At 42.9% G+C, this 13,864-nt stretch overlaps 1 protein-coding gene across 1 annotated transcript in view; it reads right to left on the reverse strand.

Moving 5' to 3' along the window:
- Positions 1 to 13,864, reverse strand: part of man1a2 (mannosidase alpha class 1A member 2) — a 130,954-nt gene that overhangs the window by 95,858 nt on the left and 21,232 nt on the right. The window contains exon 2 of the mRNA XM_022741006.1: positions 10,982 to 11,243. Coding sequence (XP_022596727.1) covers positions 10,982 to 11,243 — 262 coding nt within the window. The remainder of the gene's footprint in view (positions 1 to 10,981; positions 11,244 to 13,864) is intronic.

Here is a 13,864-nt window from a genome sequence, read left to right on the forward strand (position 1 = left end):
TCTTAACATATCTCATATCCAAAATACTCCCACACTGCTGGTTTTCTCTGATGGCTACAAGGCTGAAATGTTGTCTCCTCTCTTACTTAATACTTGTAAATGCAAATAACTTGAGGGCATGAAACATCCAGCAACATACTTTTTTTAACAAACACAGCAACAAGTCTTCTTGACACAGAGGACGACCGGGAACATTTTGAAGCTGTTTTCAGGGACATTTAATGATGACTTCAGGTGATCATGTATTGCTACGATGTACCTGACACTGATAGGAGCAAGTGTTAGTCAGAGCCAGGTAAGAGACCGACCAGGAACTGCTTGCAAAGATACGATTCAAAACAGCTTCATAACTTTACAAGTTGTAAATAGCTTCTTTTTTTTTTTTGCTTGAGAAGTAAATCTTTTGCAACGCGGGTCCTTTTCCTCTCCATCATTCATTGCTCGTTATTGCATCATCATTTTCAGCAGATGGAAATTGACAGCGGTGGGTCGCAGGTCGGGTTTCTTTCAAAGCCAGTTTTGTTTTGCTTATTTAAAAAAAAAAAAAAGGTAAATATTTAGGGTAATAAAGCACTTGGCAAAGAAACTGTCGAGTCATCAACCTGTTCACATGTACAGTAAATGCAGCTCTTATTAACTGTTGTTATGAAGCAGAACTGCGGAAGGACAGTTAGAAAACCGGTGCTCTTCGTCCACATAAGCAGATGTCTGCAGAGTGCAACGACAAGCAAGCAAACACAACCATATGCATGCCGCATTACGACAACCCCCACCCCTATTCTATCTGGCCTCTGATTGATTCATATTTGCCATGGCAAACACTGCTGGCACCTTCACAAAATGTGGACAAAGGTGACCTGTAACTGTAAAACTTTTCTTCACTGGAGCAGTTGACGGCTAGAGCCTCACCGCTCAGATCACCCACACCTGGCAAGACCAGTTCTAATTTACAACTTCTGTAGTAACTAGGGAGTCGTTAAGAAGGTAAATACGTATCTCGTTTACAGTCTGAAAGACCCGGTGTTGACCCGTCAACATGGTAAAACGTGTTGCTGCGCCATGACGATGTGTTGGAAGGTCAACATCTAAGGCTCTGCTGTTGCTAGTGAAGGTGAGATGAAGCTGTAGCTGCTTCACAATAAAGACCTTGAAATGATTGGCAGGTTTGTGTAGAGGATTCTGATATGTTTAGATTAACTTAACACACACACACACACACACACACACACACACACACACGCTTGATTACAGCTGGGTGGGAAAGAGTCCTGTATCTATGTTTACTGATTACTGATGGAGATTTACAGGTGCTCGGTTGAGTTCTGGTAGAAGAAGAGAAGCACTGAGGAATTTGAAAATATGTGTTGATTAATGCTGAAAATAAACAGTTTTGCTTTGAACACAATTTGTCTGCTGCATGTAGCTGCTTAAGCTACGAGAGGGGCTGCACCAACAGGTTACTGCAACGACAACGATAACCTTATTTTTAAGTGTTAAATTTAGTTTTCAATCCTATGTTCCATATAAAAATGTAACCATCCCACACATGCAACATTTCTGTTGGGCCCCTGAGGACCTACAGGATCCCACTCCCAGTGTCAGCCCTCCACCTTTCTCACTGGCAGCCACTTCACACATCACTTACTGAAAGCATCTTTCTTTTTTCTGCCCTGCACGCTCGCTCACTCACTCACTCACTCACTCACTCGCTTCTTCTTTATCTCTTGCAGTGTTGCATGTTACGCTATTTTACAAGACAACAAGCGACCGCAGCGATCAGGCAGACCGTCCGAATAATTCATGATATACAGATGACGACTCAGACACACGCTCAGACTCGGGGCAGAGATAAGGCGGGAAAACAGTGAAAACTTATTTCACTGTCCTGTGATCTTGCTCTCTGATTTAGGCAGATAAATGATGAGCCTGGCTTCATTTAGTCTTTTCTGGTGCATCAGTGGTTGGAGGGAGAAGCAAAAGGTGGAGGTAGAGCTGGAACAGAAAGCCATTGTAGGGCGATCCTGTCCTCTGCCAGCTTTACTGTCACTCCCCCTCCATCACCTGAGATCGAACTGGTGAGGATCATTATACCTGCCCTACACTTAAAAACAGTGAGGATCCTTTCTGCCTTCCACCTAAATCTTTTAAGTTAATTGCATTAAATAGGGTGAAAACACTTCTTACGCTTTTATCTTAGCAAAGCTAATTATTAAGTCATTAAATCCAAAATGTGCCTAAATGCTTGCCTGTTTTTGAAGATGAACTACAAGATTACACTGGTACGTGCAAAATGTTCACCGTCCATCTGCTGCTCTGCTGCAGCTGAGCGCTCCGTCGCCATAATGTTATCCAACGTTAATACAAAACTCTCTTTCTGGCAGTTGTGAATCGATTGAGAATCGTAGCAGATCGGGATCGTGATTCTTAAGTGAATCGTTTTTCTTTTCACCAACGCCTATTTGAGGGAATAAACGGGCATCGTTCATCAGGAGTTAAAGAAAAGAGAAATCCTAAACATAAAATATTGGCTTATGTGTCCTATGTGTATAAATAATATGCATAGAATTATACTTGTCCTGACCAAGGTGTACTGTGCGCATGTGGTGTGGGATAAAAATCAAATAACAAACACCACCTACATGTTTTGGCTCGTATCGTGCTCAAGAAATATTTATTGCTATATATATATATATTTATTATATATTTATTTAAAGACGTCTTGAGAATAATCAGAGCATCTTATCACAGTTTTCAGTGTCTGTGATCATAGATATTTGAAAGTGGGGGTTAATGCTGCTGTCTGTGTACACAGCTGGTTTGTGCTGCCTCCTCACAGCCTTGTTCCACACATCACTAAGTGGTTGAGAAGCTGTGGAAAAAAATAAATAAATAAAAAACAGGTTCGATAAGAAGTGCGCACACATACATCAACATGCTTCATGAGTGATCTGGCATTGATGCTGAAAAGGCTGTTACAGCTCCGGCTTCAGTGGTAGTGTGCACTGACGAACATGCACAACAAAGTTTAATCAGAAATGAGATTAATGGAGTAAAAGAAAAAAAGTGCTTTGCTCACGTCACATTCTCTACTCCCTGAAAAACACATTCAAAACAACGTGTCCTTCTCACGGTGGACCAGTGTAATCCATCACCTGCCATTAAGCCATATTATTACTTTTTTTAATTGTGTTAGTAAGGTGCAGACTGAGCTTGAAGCTATAATATGTAACTTTCCCGTATTAAAATGTCTAAAAATTACTAGACACACGTTATATATTTATTTTTTTGAAGCTCAAAATTGACTTTTATCCAGTTTAAGCCACATTTTTAAGATACGCTTTTTACACCTTGGTCGTTTTAAAGTATGTATTTTAACTGGATGACGGATTTTAGCCGTCGGGCGGCTGGATATTAAGTTATCAGAGGAAAAAAAAGCCAATCAAATGTTAGACAGCTCGGCTCTGAAATGTCCTGTGTTCACCAAAGAGCGTCTGCGAAATCCCCTGCTATGTTGGTTATGGACAAAAGGACAACTCGGTGGATAATTCTGCTGCTGATATAAGAACCTCCAGAACGTCTCTTAAGTTATTAAAAAAAACAATCAAAACAAAGGTTAGCAGCCGTCTCCCAATCCTCCCCTGACGTCTCGTGTCCGCTGCACAGTTTCAGCAAAACACTGACTCTTAATGTGAAACTGCTTAATTCAGTGTTTTCACTGGTTATAATCACTTGGTCTGCTTGTGAGGAGACTTCTTTGGGATAATTCGGCTGAAGGAATCCAAACTGGGAGAAGCCGACGGTAATGGCGGTGGAGGCAACAACTCCCACGATCCCCTGCTATTTCATGACATCACTCAACGCCGTCTTTTGTTACTGTTTTGACTGAGAGACCCCCTAGTGGCAGACGTTACATACTGCGCCTTTAAGAGTATTTTAGGCAGTAGTATACGGTGCTGGTGCATGGGACTCGACCTTGACACAAGCTGTAACAAAATATTCCTGTTACTCTAGGATGATCATGAAATTGAGAAACACTGGGAAGGAAATACAATGCAAGGAGTTGGGGGAAGGCCCAAGGCCAAATTATATTTAAGCAGGAGGAGAAAGGATTTGACAGGATGAGGCAAACAAACAAAATGATTCAGAGGTTTCTGCACAAAGAAGGGAACTGAAGAAATAACAGTAGCTGAGGTAGGTTTACTATTACGCTGAAGAGATAAGCAACACAGGATCGGTGCTATACATGCTGTTCAAAAAGAAAATACAGAGGAAAACGAAAAGAAGTTATGATTTTTACAAGTGTAGCAGCCCTTCGACAAGAGGAAAAGAACAAGTGTTTCCGAGGAGCGCAGGTACTTCAAACAAACAAATGATAATTTGATAAGACTGCTGAGAATGCGCTCAGTCCTTGGAATCAGTTTCACAGGAAGTTTGAAAAGTTCAGGACAAAAACCTTCAAAGGTTTTTATTTTTTTTCATTGTGCTCGTGCATCTGAAAGATCTACAGTGTGTCTCACACGTTTCTTCATTCTTTCAGCACGTCTACCTCTGAGTGAACAAAAAGCTGTTTTTAGGGTTTTGAACCTATTAATAATTATTTTGATTACATGTGATGTGGCGATACGTATGACACGGCAGTGGAAAACCTGCAGCTATTCCAGCGTTGGAGATGTTAGTTCACCTTGTAGTTAACGCCATTTAAATTTATTTACAGAATTTATTGTTTTAGTGTTAAGATCAATTTTATTTAGATTTAAAAGCCAATGTGGTTTCCACTTTGGGGCCATTTTGCCACAGGCTTGTTGACAGTGCTGTAGTTCTTTCCTCATGTCTCCATAGCACCATGGACATCTTTTCCCACTGGGGTGCTCATAATTACGATCTGAACAGTTTATTGTGAATGCAGCATTACCGTGATCACACCTACAATGTGAAAATATCTACCTCACTAAACAGCGGTACTTAATGTATCATGGAAACAACACACAACCCCTGATTATAGATCACATACACTGATCTCCACTGCCTTAAAGGTTAATGTTAACACATTCAGGAATACCTTTAGCAGCTGGGAGTCCCGTTGACGTATGGAGCCATATATAATGTATAGATACACGTAATGACTTCTGCAGAAGGGACGGGTTGTCAAATGCCAGCTCCCTACCGCATGCATCGAAAGGCCGGCTTACAAGACAGCATCGAGCATTACACAAGCGAACACGATTGGCTTACAAAATATAATTTGTCTTCCTGCCACAATCCATGTTCAAGAGGAAAATAAAACAAACAACTACAAACACACAACCAAGAGATGGTCGTAACATTTTTAAACTACCCATTTATATTCTCTTTACTTTTTTTTTTTTTTTTTACCCTAATTAATTCTGTTAAGACTCAAATGATGTACAGTGTTGTCTGAGGATGGGAAGTGCTCATTGTTCAGGCACAAATTAACACTGCAATCCCTGAGAAAAGAGATGATGTTGTGAGCCTTGTAACAGTGGCTGGATGAGGGTGATTCCTTTGATTCCTTTGTTTATTCCCCCAAGCACACGAGCCTCCAGGCTGCCTGCCCATCTCCATTTTCTCCTCTCCCGTCCTCTCTCAGCAGCCATCCTGGGACCTCTCTCCCTTCCCTCTCCTGGCCGTCGGTGCCTCATTCCAGATGTTCTGGATCTGGATCTTCGCCCTCCAGGAGTCCCAGCGTCCTCCTCGTCTCGCTCCCTTTCTCCCTTGTGTTTATGTTGTCCTTGTCTCTCTCCTTTTGTGTGTTTGTTTCCGTCTCCTGGACGTGTCAATGATGTGCTTAGCTTTGCCTCGTGTGTGTGTGTGTGTGTGTGTGTGTGTGTGTGTGTGTGTGTGTGTGTGTGTGTGTGTGTGTGTGTGTGTGTGTGTGTGTGTGTGTGTAAAGTCCATCGTCTTTCCAGGTCTTCATGGAGGAGCGGAGGTCGTCAGGTCCTTTCTGTTTTTTGGCGGCTCCTGGAAGTTGCTTGACGTCCTCCCAGATCACAGTCTTCACATGTTTACAATCTATCGTTTTGTCGTGTGCTCGTTTTAGGGTATCACCGGGTATCGTACGCTGAACTGCCTATTAAAGCCCCTTGAGGCAAATTTGTGATATGTGATATTGGGCTGTAAAAATAAAATTTGACTTTACTTGACTTTGACTTAAAGAGAACTGCTCTGGCCATCGATTTATCTGGGTTTTACAGCCGCAGTCCACAGCTCTGTGGGGAAACACACACGCACTCTCTCCAGTGCCAGCCACAAATCCGTAATCGTTCGCTTTTCACTCAGCGCTCACGGCTGAGGGACTGGAGGGCCGAGTCGGCAGTCAGTGCTACAGCCTTCAAACGGCGCACCACGTCCCGATGAACCACATAAGTAGGCCAGGAGACTTAGATCTGAGAGATTCTTCTTTTCTGTTCAAGTCTGTGGTGATGCTGCGCTGCAATTACCACTAATCAGCTGCCAATTAAAGGCAGTCCGTGTCATTTCCCTGTGATAAGTCGTTAATGATGTCGGAGCTTCTGAAGGTGGTCCTCCTGCCTTATCCAAGGCTGCCGCTGCTGCCCAGGCCCAATATGTCCAACGAATGTATTATATATCTACTGATGATCAAAAGTATCAGAACAAACATTTATTTTAAAAAGATTAAAAACTTTTTTTTATCTTTATTTTATCTTGACATTACTTTATTAAAACAGTGATACATCTACTAACTAAAAAGGCCTGTGGTTTTGAAAACAGCTCATGTAGAGATGCAGAGTCAGCGAAGTTTGCTTCAATTTCACTACGACTGAGGTCACAATACACAGCAAATACGTACACAAACATTACAGGACGTTACTGTAGGTCCATCAGTTTGAATTTACATTTTATTTAACTGGGGGTGAATGATAAAAAAAATGAAATCTTTTGCTCGGTCTTGCACCAAACAAGCGTGCTCCTTTACGTCTGGAGAAAATGATTTGTAGGCCGGGGCAGCTCTGTAGCACCACAATGCTTCATTTATTGTCTGTTGTGACACGTTCCACCTTTATCTTAAAATTGCAGCTCCTCCGATTTGGATCTTGCACTTGGCCATATTGCGATTTTGATTATATTTTGATTTATTGTGCAACCCTAATTCATATTGTAGTTGGGTCCGTGTGGGAACCCACTTCTCTACAGTTTTGGGCCTATAGTGTTTAATGTTAAAAGTGATCTTCAAAATACAAGAAGACACTGAAGCGTCAATTGTGTGCTTTCAATAAGCCATCTAGCATCTTAATTCAAGAGGTTATACATTTCAGATTTAATACATCAGAAAGGATAGACCATAAATAACTCTGCTGTATTAAGAGCTCTTCATTGAACAGTAATGGAAACTTTGGGGAAACCATTACCTTCTATATTAGATTAAATATCCTTCTCATTTCTGCACTAATTTCTACACTAACTAGTGTTTTTCCAACAATATTGATGAACAAACCTCACGGAAAGTGAACTGTATCTTTGTACCGCGGCCCATTAACCACAACAGCCGGCTTATTTTAACAGCTCTGGGCCAACAATACCTCATGATGTGACAGGTGAACAGGATTGGAACAGTTAATAGTCAAATTCATTCCATTCATTCTCTTTTATTGCCCTAAAGTACTCTCTATCTACAGACAAAGGTTTAATGGCCACTAATGTCTGGGTGGTGTAATTAGCAGAATACCAAAAGAGCACAGAGCTCTGAACTAATGCAAGTGGTGCTCTGACTGTGCTCTGTACAGTCAATGAACTATGTATTTTGGGGGCACAGAAACAATGTTCATGTCTGTTTCTGGGAGAACAAAGAGCCCGAGTGACGTGACTGGTCCACAGAGAAACAAAAGCTCCCTGCTCCATCTGACCACTTTCGCTGATTTCCAACAAAAACACACAAAAAGCTCAGAGCCGAACTCTCCACAGGAAACATGACCAGCAACCAGCAGTGCAGATGAAGAATAACAAGACGCTGATATTGAGATTCAGGTGTAGTAAAAACTTTTTTTTTTTAATTTTCAACACTCATAATTACCATCACTTCAAGCATCAAGCGAAATAAATCGGATTATTTAGGCAGTTGTTGTTTGGGATGCTGTGATTTGCCGGTGATAATTGATGAGCCAAGTACGCAGCTGCATCGTGTCCCATATTGTATAAAGGTCTCTGTCCATGTGATGTTTGATTATAGATCAGGTCTAGCTTCTATATTAATACTGTGAAAGTATCAAAGCCTCAGTCCACAGAGAAATGCACACAGCCTGTATTCAGAAACTGAGCCTTAAAACCAGCCGTCAGGCCTTCCTGTAAGTTTGTGATGTCTCAAAAAAGCAGTCACCGCCCCCGGCCACGCCCCAAGCCCCGCCCACCTGGACCCACCATCCAAACCTTGCAGGATTTGGTTTCTCTGAGTGTTTTACCTGAAATTTTCTATATTTTTATATCAGAAGAAGAGTCTCAGAGCCTCCTCTCTTCTGATTGGCTCACCGACCTGTTGTTGCTAGAGCTGCAGAGAGAAGCCTGAGAGAGGAGATGTAAAACTACACTGAGACGGTTTTTGGTTCTCAAAACCACAAATATATCTTCTCATGGATCAACACCTCAAATAAAACACAGGAGAAGAAGAAAATATGGGAAGAATGATCCAACAGAATTGATCTGATATCTTTCCCTGTTATAGCACCAGATAACATTTACCTCTAGTTTCTGTTTCTCCTCATGTCTCGAGTCTACGTGTTTGTCCTTCCACTCAAGGTGAGCATGTTTTGGACCACATTGTCACTCACAGCAAAAAAACAACGTTTTTCCTTCGACCCATCAAGACTGTCAACTAACAGAAAGCAGCTGCTTAAGAATTGTAAGAGTGGGCCCGATGTGGGTTTCCGAATAAATGCGGAGAACTGAACAAAAATGTGGCAACAGTTCTGCACAGTCAAAATCAATAACTGAAATCTCTGCATATATTATATCTTTTTTGTTAAAAGGAAGGGGAACAGCTTGTGTGAAAGGTCTGGCGTTTTCTTTACCGCCGCACAGCTACAGCATAAAAACCGCCTTCACAGCTAGAAGATTGGAAAAATAATCAAAATTGATCATTTAACCCCACTGCACTCATTAAAACCAGAGGCAAAGATGGAGATCATTGATCCTTCACAGTCACAGTTTCAGTCAGTCAACTCTGCAAGGGACCACATTTTAAACCAAAACGAAAGAAAAGTAATGCAGCAAAGACAGAGTCGGACTCGAAGTCGGACAGATGGTATAAATCCCATGGAACGTCATGTGGTAAAAGACTCGACAACCACCTCTGCTTGAATTACTGCTTCCCGTCCACATGAAACATACACGACGACAAGATGGATGCTGATACTCCTCTCCCTGGACATGAATTGACAGCATCAAAATTCAGGCCAAACGGCTGCCTCCAGTCTTATATTCACTATTGTACGGCAGCGTGCGATTATGATTTCTCCTTGGTATCGCAAGGCAATCAGGAAAAGGGGGAGTGCGCTGTGCTGTGGCCCATACAGCTGCTAGATTCTTGCTCATTTGGGAGTGTATGGCATTCTCTCAGAATGGTAATTATGAAGGGAACAAAAGGGACATTTAGAAACAAAGGCGGGTTTGGAGTGAATAGGCCAGCTCCCATGTGCGGCGAGTGGTCTGACTCCAAGTGCTGTTTCAAGAGAGACGATATGAGGTAATTATGCAGGAGAACTTGCAGGGTGGGTGGGTGGTGGGGGGGGGGAGAGACAGGAGAGGGGCACAGAGAGGGAGGTAGGCTGGAGTTGGCTTAGTGTCTACATAGAGCGGGGGACCACATAGCACCATCTGCATTCTGCACGGGCACTGACCGTCTGGCTCGCCGTTTGCCTTCAATAAAAGCTGGCGCCGAAACAGACAGCATGCAGCAGAAATGCACTCAGATGTACAGTACAGACACGCACAGACTGGCCCTCGCGCAAACACATGCTGGGGATTTAAAAATTCACCAAAGACAAATCCTGTGGCTACGACTTTTCACCCCAGTCTACTGCAAGATGGTGTCACAGTGGACCGATGCCCAAAATCCTGTGTGCCACATATGTTCCTCGCTACAATACATACACTTACGTATTAGTGGCAGTTTCTCTCTAATAAAAGCCATTAATTCCCATCAATTTCCCCCCATTAGATCGTTCGATTCACACACGAATATGTAAATAAGCAGTTTAGATATTTATAAAGCTGAAGCTCAGATGACCAGTGCGCCATGATTCGGTAAAACTGAGGCACTCGCACACCGGTAGATCAATAATACAATAACAGACAATAATACAAATATATTGATATTAAGAACAAGCTACAGCGTCTGCTGTAATAGCTTTAAGCACAGGGTTTCGTTGATTGCTCTTGCTTCACTCCCACTAACACGATTCCCTGGAGTGTGTATCCAGCCCCACCAGTAAGAATCAGTGAAATAACCTCATCAGACACGTCAATCCCACGATGGGTTTCCGTGTACTGGGGACGGCACGGTGTGCAAATTTCTCCCACTGGGTAATAAACCCCAGACATTTAACAAGAAAAGACGTGTCGGCTGTGTATTAGAAGTGTTACCTCCAGACGCCGCAGCCGTCATCAGACAGAGATTGCAGATTGACTCATTGATGTTATCGGGTTCCCTTTTGGCAAATAGGTGCTTTTGCTTTTCGCTTCGACGCCACTGACTTTTCTGGTCGACTCTCCTCTGTGCTACTCTGAGTCTGCTCTGCTGATGCACAGAGCACACACTTTCAATTTATAATTGCAGCGTCTATTTTACTAATTGGAGTTGCAAATGCAAAAACCGAACCAAATGGGTTTTTATGCAGCCGGTGGATTATGTAATCTGTGTGTCCCTGAACACCTGTAACACCAACTACCGCATGGTCCGAAATTACACCATACAAGTAAATACCAATAAACATGTAATCAATTGGCTTACCTCTCTGATCTTGTCGCGTTTCTCTTTGACGTCAGGCTCCGGCGGCTCTCCATCGCTGACGCCCACCACTTTGGGCATGGGGACGGGTGGTAAGGGTTTAGGCCCCGTATCCTTCTTTTTCATGTCCTCCATCACTTTGTTCTTCTCCGTCTGAATCTCAGCCTGCAGCTCCTCGCGTGACTTTCTTAGCTTCTCCTTCGCCTCCTGCAGCGCTCGCTCATGGTCCGCCCGAATCTTGTCCCGCAGGCTCTCCTCCTCCTCCCTGTAGGAGGCAGGGAAAAAGGCAGGGGGTGAGATTCATTTTTTTACTCTTTACTCTTTCTTTGGATCACTATTAGATTCCACTGGTCTTCCCATGGAGCCCATATAAAGAGCAATCTTAACCAAAGGTAACACAAAAAAAAGCAGAGAGGTTTGGAGGATAAAGGTGTGCAGAGGGATTTCTATTATTAAATTAATTAAAGATGAACTGTGAGAACAAACACTGACCCTTTGGGAGACAGATATTCCACCGTGTCGGAGATGAAAACAAAGAAGAGTTTTTTTTCTTTTTTTTGAGGACATACATATTTGAAGACATCACCTTGGGCTCTGCCACATTATGGAGGGCACTCTCACAGCTGTTTAACATCTATTCAAAAAATAACAGAGGTACAAAATAAATAAAGCTGGAGAACTGATAATATTTTCCATCCTTTGGCCCGTACACAGATTTCAAGCTTGTTGTCTCTGCTTGGCCTTGTAGCTCTAACTTGACACTCTTTCCTTGTCAACTGCTTGTTTCTCTGCTCCACTCGAGGACGGCAGGCATGCGACACACCAATCTGACAGACGTAGTAGTCGGGGGAAACAGCAGCGAGGGAGCGAGAGTGATAAACGCGTCATGTCAAGCCAAAGCGTAGGACTTAACAGGCGTTGCTGTTTTGACGCATATCATACGTTCTTGGCTACACGGCCCGGAGAAGTGAGCCGCTCGCGTCCCGGAGAAATCAATACATTTACAAGCCGGGCTTCACCAGACAACCGCTGTGCCAAACGACAAGCTCACCTTCTGTTGCTCAGTTAAACAGTGACATTTCAACCTGAACCCAACCCCCCCCCCCCCCCCCCCCCCCCCCCCCCCCCGCTACATCAGCTCTATGAAATGGCACGGGTGTAGAGGAACTCACTGTGGAGGCAAACCACAGTGAGAATGAGAAACATCATCTGTAGTTTCACTTGGTGGTACAGGCCCCAGGGTGTTGATGCAACTCTACCCCATGAGGATGTGGGTCAGCAGTGAAAAACAAACACAGCAGGGCGATGGAGCAAAGGTGACAGGAGGACAATGACACTGTGCTCTTCTTCTGCTCTTACGAAAAAGGAAGAAAAACTTTTTGGAATGGCAGTTTTACTGTGTGTTTGAGCGCCACATGTACAGGTCACACCGTGTGTATTTATTGGATTCAGATGACTGGTGCATTGTGGGAGGAAGGACACGGATATAAACACGGTTTTATTTGTATTTTTTACTTAGCAGCAAGGTGAGGACGTTTCCGCTTTAAATACATTTTAATGAACAACTGTCATATCTTCATACCTGAATAAGTGGGGTATACAACTGACCTGTTGTGTAGCTTCAGTTGTCATGGTAAATCACTTCAGTTAAAATGTGTTCGACTTGTGAGTCGCTGGGTTCAATTAATATGAGAAAATCTTTAAAACAACAGCGTGTGTCATTCAAGAGCAAAAAACGTGAGTCTGTTTTATTAATGACCCTCAGTGAGAGAAACACAGGAAACGTGGGAGGAACCGATGACCTGCTGTGATCCGTGTGGAATCAGCTGCAAGCCTCCACAGCCCCGCAACATCTCCGGGAAAACAATACTCAGAATGAATGTGTGTGTGTGTGTGTGTGTGAACATCTTCCTGTAGATTAGTCTGTAGCTATGAGACTGAAAAAGACGGTATTTTTTTTTGCCTTTAGTGCCGCAACTGCTGCGACTATTCTACAACTAAAACTATTCCTTCTGCTAAGAGGAAGACGCGGTGAACGATGTTCAGACTGACATCATCATAAACACGGTTTAACACGGTCGTCTGCCTCCGCCGCTCAGACTAGTTTCAGGTTGCATCACCTGTTTATCCAGAATCATATAAAATATGAACCATTTGTGTGACATTTTGTGCGAGTTGACGCTGTGTATTTTGTGGTGATGATTATCAACATGTATCGTCCGTATCGAATAAAGAAATAATATAAAGAAAGTTTCATTCGGTCAGTTTGAATGGTCAGTTTCGCTTTCTGCATCTTTAACAGATTTTCTCTTCTTCCTCCTCGCTTGTTTGGCCGGTCGACAATTGCTGCGTTTGAGATGCCTGAGGATGTGAATCCCTGTCCTCCTCCAAGAGAACGGCAACGCAGGTTGTCAGGAGTAAGAATGCAACATGATCCAGGTATTAAAGAAGAAAAAGAAAAAAGAAAAAATGGATGCCTTAGTGGGTGCGTACTTTGAATATTTAGACCCGAGAAAGAAATACAGAGTAAATTTAAGAACAATTTGTTGTGCACGTGTCTTAGTGTGGTGTCTGTGGACCAAACAGAGATTCTCCAAACGGCTCATTCAGAGTTATTTATTTATTAACCCCTACACGTGATATTTTATCATCCCTCTCTAAAGCCTGAGTATATTCTTGTTTTTATCTGGACTTTTTTTTCTCCTCCTCCATACAGCAGCAATTTCAGATCATTAAGATTTATATATTTTGCCCTCTGCTCAGGTGTTTGACATGTGCACGTGTACATGCACGCACGCACGGCACGTGACTAAAAATCACAGGAAAAAAAAAAGGAAAGGAAGGAGGGAGAAGCAGGAGCAGAGCGAGGTGTGAGTCAGCCTACAT

The sequence above is a fragment of the Seriola dumerili genome, unplaced genomic scaffold, assembly GCF_002260705.1.
Source record: "Seriola dumerili isolate Sdu_G_001 unplaced genomic scaffold, Sdu_1.0 BDQW01000052.1, whole genome shotgun sequence".
Lineage (NCBI taxonomy): Eukaryota > Metazoa > Chordata > Actinopteri > Carangiformes > Carangidae > Seriola > Seriola dumerili.